We start from the raw sequence: 14,392 nt of genomic DNA, 5'->3' as shown, positions 1-14,392 counted from the left end.
GATTTTGTTTAGTATTTGTGATTTTTAAATTTTATTTTATTGTATACTAACAAAATATAAAAATTCAGGCCAGTGCAGTGGCTCGCTTATGCTTGTAAACCCCAGCACTTTGGGAGGCTGAGGTGGGAGAATCACTTGAGGCCAAGAGTTCAAGACCAGCCTAGCCAGCATAGCAAGGACCCCATCTCTACAAAAAGTACTAAAAAAAAAAAAATAAAAATATTAGCTAGGCATGGTGGCATGAGCCTTTAGTAAAGGCCCAGCTACTCAGGAGGCTGAGGTGAGAGGATCGCTTGAGCCCAGGAGTTCAAGACTGAAGTGAGCCATGATCACCACTGCATTCCAGCCTGGGTTGACAGAGGAACACCTTGTCTCAAAAAAAAAAAAGTAAAAAAATCCAGTTGGACTAATTAGAGAGTCGCTGAGTACATAATTTAAACTTAGAGTATTGAAGCTAAAAGCAAATATAAATATAACCTACAGTTGCCTTCATTTCTTTCCCCTTGCCTAATATATGTTCTTGGGGAAGAACCAAATGTGTAGTAGGAAATATAAGTTTGGCCCTACTATAGTAGTTGGGTTTCCTTTTATCAATCTGTAGTAGAAGACCTCTCAAAAGGAATTAGGAAATTTTTGATTGTTGGGTTTGTTTTTTTTCTTTAGAGAGAATAAAAGCCTTCAAAAAAAATTTTTTTTTTTTTGGAGACAGAGTTGGCTGGGCACAGTGGCTCATGCCTGTAATCCCAGCACTTTGGGAGGCCAAGGCGGGTTGATCACCTGAGGTCAGGAGTTTGAGAACAGCCTGGCCAACATGGTGAAACCCCATCTCTGCTAAAAATACAAAAATTAGCCAGGTGTGGTGGTGGGCGCCTGTAATCCCAACTATTTGGGAGGCTGAGGCCGGAGAATTGCTCGAACCTGGGAGGCGGAGGTTGCAGTGGGCCAAGATTGTGCCACTGCACTCCAGGCTGGGCGACAGAATGAGACCCTGTCTCAAAAAAAAAAAAAAAAGAGAGTGTCTCTTTTCCCAGGCTGGAGTGCAGTGGCGTAATCATAGCTCACCGCAGCCTTGACCTCCTGGGCACAAGCTGTCCTCCTGCCTAAGCCTCCTGAGTAGGTAGAACTACAAGCATGCACCACCATGCCCGATTAATTTTTTCATTTTTTTTTTTTTTTTAGAGGTGGAGCCTTGCTTATTGCCCAGGCTGGTCTCAAACTCCTGACCTCAAGCAGTCCTCCTGTCTCGGCCTCCCAAAGTGCTAGGTTTACATGCAAGGGCCACCATGTCCAGCCTCAAAAAATTTTAAAGATTAGCTATAGAGAGAACATTAATCAAAATGAAATTGGCTTAAACTCCTACAGACAATAAAAGGAAGTGATAGTTTGAGAACATAAATATTAAATATTAATGGACTTCTTCAAGTTTTTTTAATCATTTAAAAAGTTCAGGGAGAAAAAGCAGTATTTCCTACTGTTACTGATTTCAAATGGCTTATATTCAGGAATTTTTAAAGTCCTGGGAATTAATCTCTAAAATTGTTGACAGATACTGAAAGTCTCAAATATTTGAGTCAAATTTGCTATATACTAATAAATTATGGGATTTAATTTCTTTGCCCAAGTAAAAAGGTGTGTGTTTGTTGTTGCTTTCTTAAATATTTTATTTTGATTTCTGTGGGCACATAGTAGGTATATATTGTTGGTTTCTTAAAAATTTATGAGTACTTAATTTAATATCTAAGTAATACTTGAGTCATCTTACCAATTTAGATTCTTGAAGCTCTTCTGAATATTTGTTATATACAGTTAATTTTATTAGTGGCTACAAGGTTAACTTTTTCTTTTACTACTGACAATAATAAGTATGATCTCAAGGACAAATTCTACGCTCTTGTGAGATAGATTTCTTTTCAAATTGTATCGATGGCTTGCTGCTACTCTTTGTGAAATTGATGTCCATCAAACTGTTTATTGGCTTTGCCCTCAAGTACTGACTTTGAGTTCTGGCTGATCAAATTTTAGGTTATTACTTATTAAGTCTTAACGGTTACAGTAATTGACTATTAGCAGTTAATTTGTGTACCAAAGATGCCACTTCATAAGAGTAGTTGGGAATTTGCTTGCAATTCCTTGTCTTGTCCTCTACCTCTGGAATAGTTTGTCTCAAAATGATCAACCCCTTAGTAGTTGGGCCTTAAATGTTTATTAAACTACTTAGTCTGTCAGTCTGTTCATTATTCTTAAAAAAATTGTAGATTAGGACCACAGTCTATCCTTTGCTAGAGAAAAAGGATATATATTTACCTTAGTACTAAGATAATGCAAAGCATGAAATTATAAATACTCTATTTCACTGGATCTAAAATGAAGCACATCCTGATTTCAGGGTGGTTAATATGTTTTTTAAAAGTCTCAAAGTAGATGAAATACAGTAAATTAAATCATCAAAAGGTATTATAAACACATTTATATTAACAGTGAAGGCATTCTACCCTCGCTCACCTCTTCCTTAGTGTGGTATGTATGTATAAGAATGGAGAGATTTTACCAAACTCTGAGTTATAAGGCAAGTATAGAATATGGCCATGTTGGAATATGGGAGGAATTATAGAAAGGTGAAATGAATCAAATTAAAGATAAGTAGAATTAGTAACTTTTTCCCTCGAATTCCCTGTACTCCCTTCCTCAATATTCTCCCTTTCCCTTCTTTCTTTTTTATTTTTTTATTTTTATTTTTTTTTTGGAGACAGGGTCTGGCTCTGTCACCCAGGCTGGAGTGCAGTGGTATGATCTCGGCTCACTGCAACCTCCATCTCCTGGGCTCAAGCGATTTTCCTGCCTCAGCCTCCCCAGTAGTTAGGACCACAAGTGTGCGCCACCATGCCTAGCTAATTTTTGTGTTTTTGTAGAGATTGGGGGTTTCACCATGTTGCCCAGGCTGGTCTTGAACTCCTGACCTCAGACAGTCTGCTCCCCTCGGCCTCCCAAAGTGCTGGGATTACAGGTGTGAGCCACTTCGCCTGGCCTCCTCTTTCTTTTTAAGCAAAATTCGGAAAGAACAATTTATAATTTAAAGAAGATGAATCCAGAGGTTATCTGTAATCTTCAGGAGCTTAGGTCGAGGAAGTCAGAGTTATTGGATAGAGAAAAGAGAGAAACAAACACCTGCTTTCTTTGTATCTTGAAGAGGTTTACAGATTTTGAACTAAGCTTACAGCTATAACTTTTTTCTTAAAGTGATCTTTAAAATACTTCGTTTTGAATTGTCCAATTCAATCACACACACAACAACGAACGTAAAATTATTTTTTCTTTACAGATCAGTGCTAACATCTTCCGTACACTTCCTCCAAGTGATAATCCAGATTTTGATCCAGAAGAGGATGAACCCACGCTTGAGGCCTCTTGGCCTCACATACAGGTATGGAACATAATTACGTATTGGCAGTTTTTATATTTATGCTATTCTGCAGAAATCATGGTTTTCTCATTTAGATTCTGAGTGTCTGTGTAAAATATTTGACTTTTATGGTTTTATTAACATTATTTTCTTTCATGCAAGTACTGTTTTTCAATGTTTTTTCATTGTAATAAAATACACTTAACATATATTTACCATTTAAACCATTTTGAAGTGTACAATTCAGTGGCACAAAGTACATTCGCCATGTTGTACAACCCATCACCACTCTTTAATTCTATAACTTTTCTATCACCCCAAATGGAAACCCCATTGGCATTTGGCACTCATGCCCCATTCTGCTCTCTTTACAGCCCCTGACAACTACCAATCTGCTTTCTGTCTCTGGATTTGCCTATTTTGGATACTTCATATAAGTGAAATTATGTAATATGTGGGCTTTTGTTTCTGGGTTCTTTCAGTTAGCATAATGTTTTCAAGGTTCATAAATGTAGTCTGTATCAATACTTCATTCCTTTTTATGGATGAATTATTCCATTGTATGGATATACCACATTTGTTTATCCACTTACCAGTTGATGGACATTTAAATTATTTCCATCATTTGGCTATTGTGAATAGAGCTGTTATGAACAGTTCTATGTATAAGTTTTTGCTTGAATCCATAAATTTTTATACATTATGTTTTTCTTTTCTTTCCTTTTTTTTTGAGATGGGGTCTGGTTCTGTCACCCAGGCTGGAGTGTAGTGGAGTGGCATGATCTTAGCTCACCGCAACTTCTGCCTCCTGGGCTCAAGCCATCCTCCCACCTCAGCCTCCTAAGTAGCTGCAGCTACAGATGTGTGACACTACACCTGCTAATTTTTGTATTTTTAGTAGAGATGGGGTTTTGCCATGTTGCCCAGGCTGGTTTCGAACACCTGAGCTCAAGCAGCCCACCCACTTGGTTCCCAAAGTGCTGGGGTTACAGGTGTGCAATTAATGACAAATTCTTTCAGTGTTTATCTAGGAATGTCTTAATTTCCTCTTCATTTTTGAAGGAGAGTTTTGCTGGATGTAGAATTCTTGGCTAACAGTCTTTTTCTTTCAACACTTTGAACATGTCATCCCATTTGTCTTCTTATGTCCATGGTTTTCTCATGACAAGTTAGCCATTAATCTTATTGAGGATCTCATCATGTATGTGAAAAGTTGTTTTTCTTTTGCTGCTATAAACATTATCTCTTTGTCTTTAAGTTTTGTCAATTTGATTATGATGTATCTAGGTGTGGATCTTCTTGACTTTATTCTACCTGTTGTTTATTGAGTTACAATTAGAATTCATTATGTAAACTAATATTTTTCATAATATTTTATTTATTTTTGGTCATCATTCAAATATTTTTCCTGCCCTTTTTCTCTCATCTTCTGGGACTCTCATTTATGTGTATGTTGCTATACTTGATGGTGTCCCACAGGTCTCTGGAGCTCTGTTCAATTTTCTTCATTTATATATGGATTCTAGGTATTAATGCCAATTAATTTGCTGATTTTTTTTTAATTTTGCAAGTATTTATATTCTGTAGTGACCTTTACATTTTCTGTTATTATAAAAAGATGAGAGAGGCCAGGCGTGGTGGCTCACACCTGTAATCCCAGCACTTTGGGAGGCCAAGCTGGGTGGATCACCTGAGGTCAGGAGTTCCAGACCAGCCTAACATGGAGAAACCCCGTCTCTACTAAAAATACAAAATTAGCCAGGCATGGTGGCACATGCCTGTAATCCCAGCTACTCAGGAGGCTGAGGCAGGAGAATCGCTGGAACCCAGGAGGCGGAGGTTGTGGTGAGCCGAGATTGCGCCATTGCACTCCAGCCTGGGCAACAAGAGAGAAACTCCGTCTCAAAAAAAAAAAGAAAAACGATGAGAGAAAGAAAATTACATTCTATGTCGTTTGGGATACTTTATGCAATAGTCTGCCTCATTATTTATTAATTTATTCATTCTGTGTAGCACCTATACATCCAAATAAAATGGAGCGGTGTCCTAGGATTAGTGAAAGCTGATAACGGTTTTAAGATCTTTCAGCACATTAGAGCTTACAGAACTAGAAAAATCCAAAGTGGTAAATTATTTTTTAATAGAACTGTACACAAGTTTATCTGAAATTTTGTTCCATAGTTGGTGTAAAATTAATAATGCTGTATATGAAATGTAAAGGTTTTACATATTCTCATTAGCTGATAAGTTGATAAGCTGATAATGAAAAATTCTCATTAGCTGATTTTTTAATCAGATGTAGTTGAACAGTCTGAAAAAGACCCCTTGGTCTTTGAATTTTTAAAAGTAAAGAAAGTGTTTTCATTAGAATATATTTATATGCTCATGGAAAGTAACAGTGGAAATTGAGCCAAGTAGACAATATGCTTTCCATTTTTAACTGGTATGATTTGAGGTTTTATTTAAATTCCCTGAAACCAGTGGTTCTTAACATTTTAGGAGGTGGTAAGTTGCTTTCAAAATATGATTTTTTCTTTTTTTATTTATGTATTTATTTTTGAGATGGAGTCTCACTCTGTTGCCCAGGTTGGAGTGCAGTGGCATGATCTCGGCTCACTGCAACCTCCACCTCCCAAGTTCAAATGATTCTCCTGCCTCAAGTCTCTTGAGTATCTGGGACTGCAGGTGCTTGCCACCATGCCCAGCTAATTTTTGTATTTTTAGTAGAGATGGGGTTTCAGCATGTTGGCCAGGCAGGTCTCGAACTCAGAACTCAAGTGATCCATCCACCTCAGCCTCCCAAAGTGCTGGGATTACAGGCATGAGCCACTGTGTCCAGCCCAAAATACGATTTTTGAGAAGTAGTTCTCTCTCAAGACAAATTCCCAGAGATACAAGAAATTCTCATTCATCTATGGTCCCTTGATTAAAAGGCTCTGCCTTAGATATATATGTTTATAGTTAAAAAATCTTTCTGAAAACCAAAATTTCTAGAAACCAAAATTTGGCATACAGTTTTTAAATTTGGCAATTAAATAGTCTAAGGACATCAGAAACTGGTAGATACTAAAGTGACCTGATTTATAGGATTTGTCAATATATTGTAGCTACGTTATTAATCATCTTGAGTGTTTTTAGATGGAATATTAAAACTACTCTGACAAATTAGATTATAGGGAATTGTAGCACTGAAGAAATTTGCTCAATGAAAGTTTCTTCTGCTATTATAATGTGTGCTTAACCCACCTGGAATTCTTTTGTTTCGTACTAAAAGTTTACGTTTTACATTTAGCTTATGAGATCCTAGATGCTAGAAATTAATTTATTAGGGTGGAAAATAAACATTAGTTGTTAATGAGGGAGTAATTACAAGTAATCTCAAAACCTTTCAAGCCTTTGTTTCCCCACCCTTTTCATGAATTTTCTAAACATGTGCTAATAAAAGTTTATCTCTTTTTACTTATTCTTACACTGTAATGGAAATACTAATGAGCAATGGAATAATGGAATAAAAAGACATAAAAGAAAGGACCACAAGGAAGGTCATTTCAGTATTAGGGGATAGGTTGTATCTTCTAATTTATTAAGTGTAGTATTACATGGTAACTTAATGTACAACAGTTTTAAATTATTTTCTCATTTCTTTCCTAAGTATTATTGCTTTCTATTTATTGAAGACTAACAATATATTAATTTTCTGCACTTTTAGATAATTAGGACACTTGGCTGCTGTACTAGCCTGGAATACAGGCAGATTGTGTATTTTCACTTTCTTTTATTAATTACTTTAGTGGCACAGATAATTAAGATTTAATTATGTAGGATAGTGCCTAGAACATAGACCTTTTTAGGAATAAGTTGTATTTTAGGGATTAGAAGGCTTTTCTCTCTGGGCAGTATAATTAGAAATTTAAACTAGCAACATACATATATTACAGTGTACACCTTTACATTCAAATAACTCTTGGCCATATACTATATTTTAAATATTTTCATGGGCTAAGAATCCAAAATGGTAGGAATCATAGCCTAATGCACTAACTTTATAGCCACAAAAATAAAAAGGAATATCTTTTATATAAGGTTGAGAAATACTTTTATTGCTTTGGCCTTTTTCATTGTGAATAGTTATTATCTTTTTAGTTCTTATGGATAAAAGAGCAGAGGGAAAAAACCTAGGCTTGCTGTATTTAAACTATTCAAGGTTTATGCACAATCTGTGTTTTCACAAGGATTACAGAGAAAAACAGATACTTAAAAAACTAAGATTTTGTTAATGTTTACCTCATCCCAGGCAATGTTCTTTTTGGGTGCTTAATATATAATATCTCATATAGTTGACTATGCATTAATTTTTATATGAATTCTTTTATATATTAAATCAATTAAAAACCTTATTTACGTTTCCTCTTAATAGAGATTGGAAAACATTGGTCACTTGTATTACTTGAAAGCAGCCTCTTAGGTACTTGTAGGTCTTTAAAGTTTGCTTCTGAGTCTTTGCCTCTCTGACCCAAACATTTCTATTCCTTTAGCTTTTTGTATAGGTCTTATTTTTCAGATACTTTAATCATCCATGCTGTTTTCTGTTGGAACTTCTCCCAAGTCTTTTTAATGGTGAAGACCAGAATTTTATGTTTTATTTTAACTCCCTTAGGAAAGACATGGTCAGAACTGAGTAGAATAGTAAGATTACACTCCTCAATTCCCTATACTTTTTAGTTATCTTTCACTTTTTAGGGTATTTTTGGTGTACAGAAGTAGAAGGACTAGCCATACATTGAACATAGTTGAAGTTTGTCATTTTATTAGTGAACTGAATTCATTGGTGAAGTGCCTGTTTTTCTTTGTAACACTGTTTCTTAGATTCTTGGAGCAAGTTATTTGTATAGAAGACCATAGAAGGCTGGGCACAGTGGCTCACGCCCACTTGTAATCCCAGCAATCCCAGTAATCCCAGCACTTTGGGAGGCTGAGGCAGGTGGATCATGAGGTCAGAAGGATCATGAGGTCAGGAGTTCGAGACCAGCCTGAACAACATGGTGAAACCCCGTCTCTACTAAGAATACAAAAATTAGCCAGGCATGGTGGCACACGCCTCTAATCCCAGCTACTCAGGAGGCTGAGGCAGGAGAATGGCTTGAACCCAGGAGGCAGAGGTTGCAGTGAGCCGACATCGCGCCATTGCACTCCAGCCTGGGCGACAAAGCAAGACTGTGTCTCAAAAAAAAAAAAGAAAGAAAACAAGACCATAGAAAAACTTCAGTCACTACGTAGAAACACACCTTCTTAACAAATGCGATTTTCATTCATTCAGTAAGCATCTATTGTGTGTCAAGCATTTTTGTAAACATTGAGGGTAAAGTAATGAACTAAGCAAAATCCCTTACATCCTAGCAGAGAAGAACAAAATAATAATAAAATAATTGGCATATATTCTATGTTAGGGTGTGATACATTTTTTAAAATGTAGGATGGAGTAAATAGAGAGTGACACTGGGACAGGATAAATTTTATAGAAGCATAATCTCAATTATTCCATTTTGAAGATTTCCAGCTCTGTAGATCACTAGTGTTTCTTCTACCTCTATTTGGGATAACTATTCATCATTTTTATTTATTTATTTATTTTTCTGAGACGGAGTTTTGCTCTTGTTGCCCAGGCTGGAATGCAATGGAGTAATCTCGGCTCACTGCAACCTCTGCCTCTCAGGTTCAAGCAATTCTCCTGCCTCAGCCTCCCAAGTAGCTGGGATTACAGGCATGCACCACGATGTCTGGCTAATTTTGTATTTTTAGTAGAGACGGGATTTCTGCATGTTGGCCAAGCTGGTCTGGAACTCCCGACCTCAGGTGATCCACCCGCCTCAGGCTCCCAAAGTGCTGGGATTACAGGTGTGAGCCACTGCACCTGGCCCTCAATATGTATTTAAGTAACTTTTTGTCATCATCTCTTTAGTGGTGCTAAGTTGGCGGCATAACAGCATTTTGCTGCTAATTTTGACTGATCACCTAATGTTTACTGTGTCAGGTAAATGATGTAGATGAAAACTGTGAAAGAATTTATATGTGGTATTTGTGAATGGCACAGGTTTCAATTATATATATGGTTCAATTATATATATGGTTTAGAGAATTCAGTTTGAGAGAATTAGAGAATTCAGTTTGATTTGTAGCTTGATGTCATAAAAGTCTCCCATAGGACAGGCTATTACTCTGAAAACTATTAAGCCTTAAACCCTATATTTCTGATGAAGATCTTAAGAAGGGAGAGTAAATAGGCTAATGCATGCCACATTTGGCTCATGTTTAATGTTTAACCTGATCCCACCTTATGGTGGAATCTCCAGGGATTTGCATAAAGATTTGGAGTCTATAATTCCATACCATCAACCTATACTCTGCATTCTCTTCATCTCAAGACATGCTGCTTAAAAAAAAAAAAAAAAAAAAAAGCCAGGCATGGTGGCTTACACCTTACCAGCACGTTAGGATGCTGAGGCGGGTGCATAGCTTCAGCCTGGGAGTTCGAGACCAGCCTGGGCAACGTGGTGAAACTCTGTCTCTAAAAATAAATAAATATATATATTTTTAAATCAAGACATGCTGCTACATTTCTATAAAATAAAAGCCATCCTCTTCCTGAGGATCCAGAATCAAAACAAAGGATCTAGAATCAAAACAAATGCAGGGCTCAAGTTGCATATCCTCCTTAAAGCTTTTCCTACCTATTCCACAGTGATACAGCCCTTTTCTAAATAGCTCCTGCACTTATAGTCTGTGCCACATAATATAATTTTTGTGTAGTGAATGGGCTTTTTGAGCCATACCATCCCTAATGTCTGTTCATACTATACATAGCCCAGTACTGGACATGAAAATAGGCACTGAATGAATTAAGTTGTGCCATTAATGAAACTGCATAGCAGTCCATGAGACTGTGCTGACTTTTCAGAGCACTCTGTGATCAGTTTTGTATATCTTTTTGCGCGTTTATACCCCAAAGCAAAATTATCTTTTATCTCTATTGTTGTTTGATTAGAAAATTATCTATGAATAAAAACTTAAATTGCCATCAAGTTTTATTTCTTGTTATATCCTTAATTTATGATAAACACAAAATGTTAGGTAACATTAGACCAGACAAGCATCACTCCTTTTCCACAGTTGGGCAGAGATACATCAAGCAAAATTGTATTTGCTCAGATCCCCAAACTTTTGTTAGCTGTAGACTGTTACTGAACTCACAGTAATAAAAATGTGTTGTTACTTGGTGAATGATAAGGCCTAGATCTGGTAGTGCTTTTGTTTGCTCTAAGGTCTATTAATTTAATGTAGCAATCTTTCTTTTCCCTTTTTCTTTTCTAACTTCTACATCAACCTAACTGGCTACCTAAATGTTCATTGAATGACTGTTTTTGCTTTGGGATAGAATCCTCCTTTTTTATTTTTAGGGTGTTAAATTGATATAGTATTGTTTAATAGCTAATAAGATACATTTTGGGCTAAGTTTCTGCTTTTTATAGCTATTAGGTTACAATAAAAAAAAAACTTTAGTCATATTTGCCTTTCTCCTTGAAAGCAGGTATGATAGTGACAAGCTGAACCAAATATTTAATTCTGATTTGTGGTAGCAAGTGAACATTTGCTATTACTTGTAGGTTGCTTGGCACTTTTATAGAAGGCCTGCTATGACTTCTAGTTTATTTGCTGTGGTTGGTACACAGACATTTCTTCCCTAGCCCTGTACTTACATAATTTGGTTCATTATTTCTCAAGTGTGGATAGGATATGCCTGGTTTTGATTTAATTAGTTTTCCCACTGTAGTTTTATAGAAAGACCAGAAGTTTTTCTTTTCCTTTCTTTTTAAAAATTAATGATACACTGCCTGTTTTATCTGGAGGTTGTTGACTCTGCATTTAAGAAACTCTGTAGTGATTAAATTGAGGTAGGTAGTAGTCCACTGGGAAGGAACATGTTCCTAGTGAGTATGGATTACAAAATAGGAATATATTTAATTAAGAAATATTTAATTTTATAGGCATTGTCCTTATTTTCTAGCTCCTGTAATTTAACGTTTTGCATCAAGTTATGTAAAGCAATAAATAAATCTCAAAGTTTATCAGCTTAGGAAACCAAATGGTGAATATATAGTTTCTAGGTTTGTTTGTTTGTTTATTTATTTATTTATTTTTGAGACAGAGTCTCACTCTGTTGCCCAGGCTGGAGTGCAGTGGTACGGCACAATCACGGCTAACTGCAGCCTTGACCTCCAGACTCAAGCAGTCTTCCTACCTCAGCCTCCCAGTAGCTGGGACAACAGACATACGCCACCATGCCTGGCTAATTTTTTGATTATTTGTATAGACAGCGGTCTCACCATGTTGTCCAGGGTGGTCTCAAACTCCTGGGCTCAAGGGATTCTCCCACCTCAGCTTCCTAAAGTGTGTTGGGAGTATAGATGTGAATTAAAAAAAAAAAATTTTTTTATCAACTTATTACATTTTATAATGAGATCTGAAATCTCCCCACTAAGTTGGTAAGAAAAGGTGTGTTTTTAATATGAAGTGATTATTTAGGGTAATATTCTGTAGCCATCATCTTAGCCTTTATTTGACTTTCTCTCATAGTTGGTATATGAATTCTTCTTGAGATTTTTGGAGAGCCCTGATTTCCAGCCTAGCATTGCAAAACGATACATTGATCAGAAGTTCGTACAACAGGTAAGGAACTCTTTTGTCTTAGATTCTCATATATTCATCTTAGCAATGATTTATTAACTTATTATTAAAATAGTGTAGTCTTTCAAAACTTTAATGGTTTAATTTGACAGCACTTAATATTACTGCCAAACCATTAGAATAAAAGTGAAGTTAGCTCTGAGAGTACAAGAGTATTTTTATCAAGGGTGAGAGTCTAATGAAGTCAATCAAATTATCCTATTTAATCCTAAATTATCATAGTTATTTTATAAATACCAGAAAAACAAGCCTTTCTGCAGTATCTGAGAAAATGTGGTATGACCATTCAATCCATGGGCAAATCTTTGTTTTACATTTGTAAGTCTTTGAACTTGACATATATTTTAAGCATTGGGACTTTGCAATGACGGGGGAAAAAAGGAGTAGAATCATTGTGAGGAATTTGGGCTTTAGGCTCCTTTCCTAAGTATCAATTACCTTTTCCTTTTTCTTTCCTCTTTGCACCTAAGCATCCCACCACCCAATTCCTAAACCACAGATAAAGTGGAATCATTAAGAACGTAAGGAGGTAGAATTAATTGTGATGCCTTCTTTTTTTTTTATAAACTGCTTATTAGCGGTTATTTTTGGAACCTACATATTCACAATTTCTAAGAATATATTCATTTTCAAAACCTTTTCAAAAATTTAAAGGCCTCTTTTTTTTTTTGAGAGGGAGTCTTGTTCTGCTGCCCAGACTGGAGTGCAGTGGTGCAACCTCAGCTCACTTCATCCTCCGCCTCCTGGGTTCAAGCGATTCTCCTGCCTCAGCCTCCCAAGTAGCTGGGACTACAGGCACACGCCACCATGCCTGGCTGATTTTTTTTTTCTATTTCTAGTAGAGACGGGGTTTCACCACATTGGCCAGGCTGGTCTTGAACTCCTGGCCTCAAGGGATCCTCCCACCTCAGCCTCCTAAAGAGCTAGGATTACAGGTGTGAGCCACTGCACTGGCCAAAGGCCCCTTTTTAACTATATGGAATTGGCTGGCCCCAAAGAAAATTGTGAAGTAGACCAAACCTTTCTAGGCATTTCTAGGCCTGAGTATGCAGGCCTCTTTAGGAATTTGATGCTGAGGCCAGGATTAAAATCATTGCAAGGACCTTTCCTACCCTTCAGACCGCTTTGTATGTGCCCTATGATAAAAATTCTACTAATGTGAGTTTGGTATATTTAGAGCTGATCTTTGGTCATTTGTAACTACCCTTGACCTCATATAAAATATTCTGACCTGTTGCTGTGAAGGATTGATAAATGAAGAACATTGTCAGCCTAAAATATTTCCTTCAACCATTGAAGTAGCTCTTCATAAACTATAAAGAAATATTAGGTGTGTATTAACAGTAACATATACATTTTAATCATGACTAAAAATTACATTAAATGGAGTTATGTTATTTTGGTAATTGCAAATGAATGCCTGTTTATTTCCTTGTGCAGCTCTTGTGTGGGATACATTAGGGAGCTCTAGTAATGCCATATGAAATTGTATTTAATACAGTAACAGGTTGAGGGGAACAATTGCCTTAGTGCTAGAGCTTGAGGTATTTAGGCTGCTGTATTATTTTGTGGTGTGAGGGGAGCAAAAAGAAAACTGGTGGGGCAGGATCTGTTTTCTACCTTCTACTTTAAATGCCTGAATTATCTGAGAAGCTAGGGCCCAGTAATTGCTTTTAGCAGTTTATATGGCTGTTTTGCTCTTGTTGCCCAGGCTGGAGTGCAGTGGCTGGATCTTGGCTCACTGCAACCTCGGCCTCCCAGGTTCAAGCGATTCTCCTGGATCAGCCTCCCAAGTAGCTGGGACTGCAAATGTGCCGACATGCCTGGCTAATTTTTGTTTGTACTTTTAGTAGAGACAGGGTTTTTACTGTGTTGGCCAGGCTGGTATCAAATCCCTGACCTCAAGTGATCCGCCTGCCTTGGCCTCCCAAAGTGCTGGGATTACAGTTGAGAGCCACTTTGCCCGGCTGCCATTTTTAATTAGAATAATTTGATGTGAACTTATTAGATATATTAACAAAAATTCTCATACTCCGTAGATATTTTTTGCTGGAGTCTCATGAGGGCCTTAACAGCCTAGCAAACAAAGAATGGAAACTATAAGTATGGCAGTTGTTTTGGGAGATATAAATATGACTTAAGTCATCCACTCTGGTTTCAGATGCATGTGTTAGCAATTGTATATAATTCAAAACAAAATGGAATAAGAACTTCTGATGAGGTTCAGAGCTTGCTATCTTTATTGTAATT

The 14,392-nt window shown here is 36.8% G+C and overlaps 1 protein-coding gene across 2 annotated transcripts in view; it reads left to right on the top strand.

Moving 5' to 3' along the window:
* PPP2R5A (protein phosphatase 2 regulatory subunit B'alpha) overlaps positions 1–14,392 on the top strand; it is a 72,657-nt gene that overhangs the window by 40,957 nt on the left and 17,308 nt on the right. For both annotated transcript variants that reach the window (XM_003814183.6, XM_055108382.2), the window contains exons 3-4: positions 3,320–3,421; positions 12,032–12,124. In XM_003814183.6, the coding sequence (XP_003814231.1) occupies positions 3,320–3,421; positions 12,032–12,124 (195 nt within the window). The remainder of the gene's footprint in view (positions 1–3,319; positions 3,422–12,031; positions 12,125–14,392) is intronic.

This window comes from Pan paniscus, chromosome 1, assembly GCF_029289425.2.
Source record: "Pan paniscus chromosome 1, NHGRI_mPanPan1-v2.0_pri, whole genome shotgun sequence".
Classification (NCBI taxonomy): domain Eukaryota; kingdom Metazoa; phylum Chordata; class Mammalia; order Primates; family Hominidae; genus Pan; species Pan paniscus.
The sequence above is the reverse complement of the archived record's forward strand: the minus strand, read 5'-3'. Positions and strand labels throughout refer to the sequence as shown.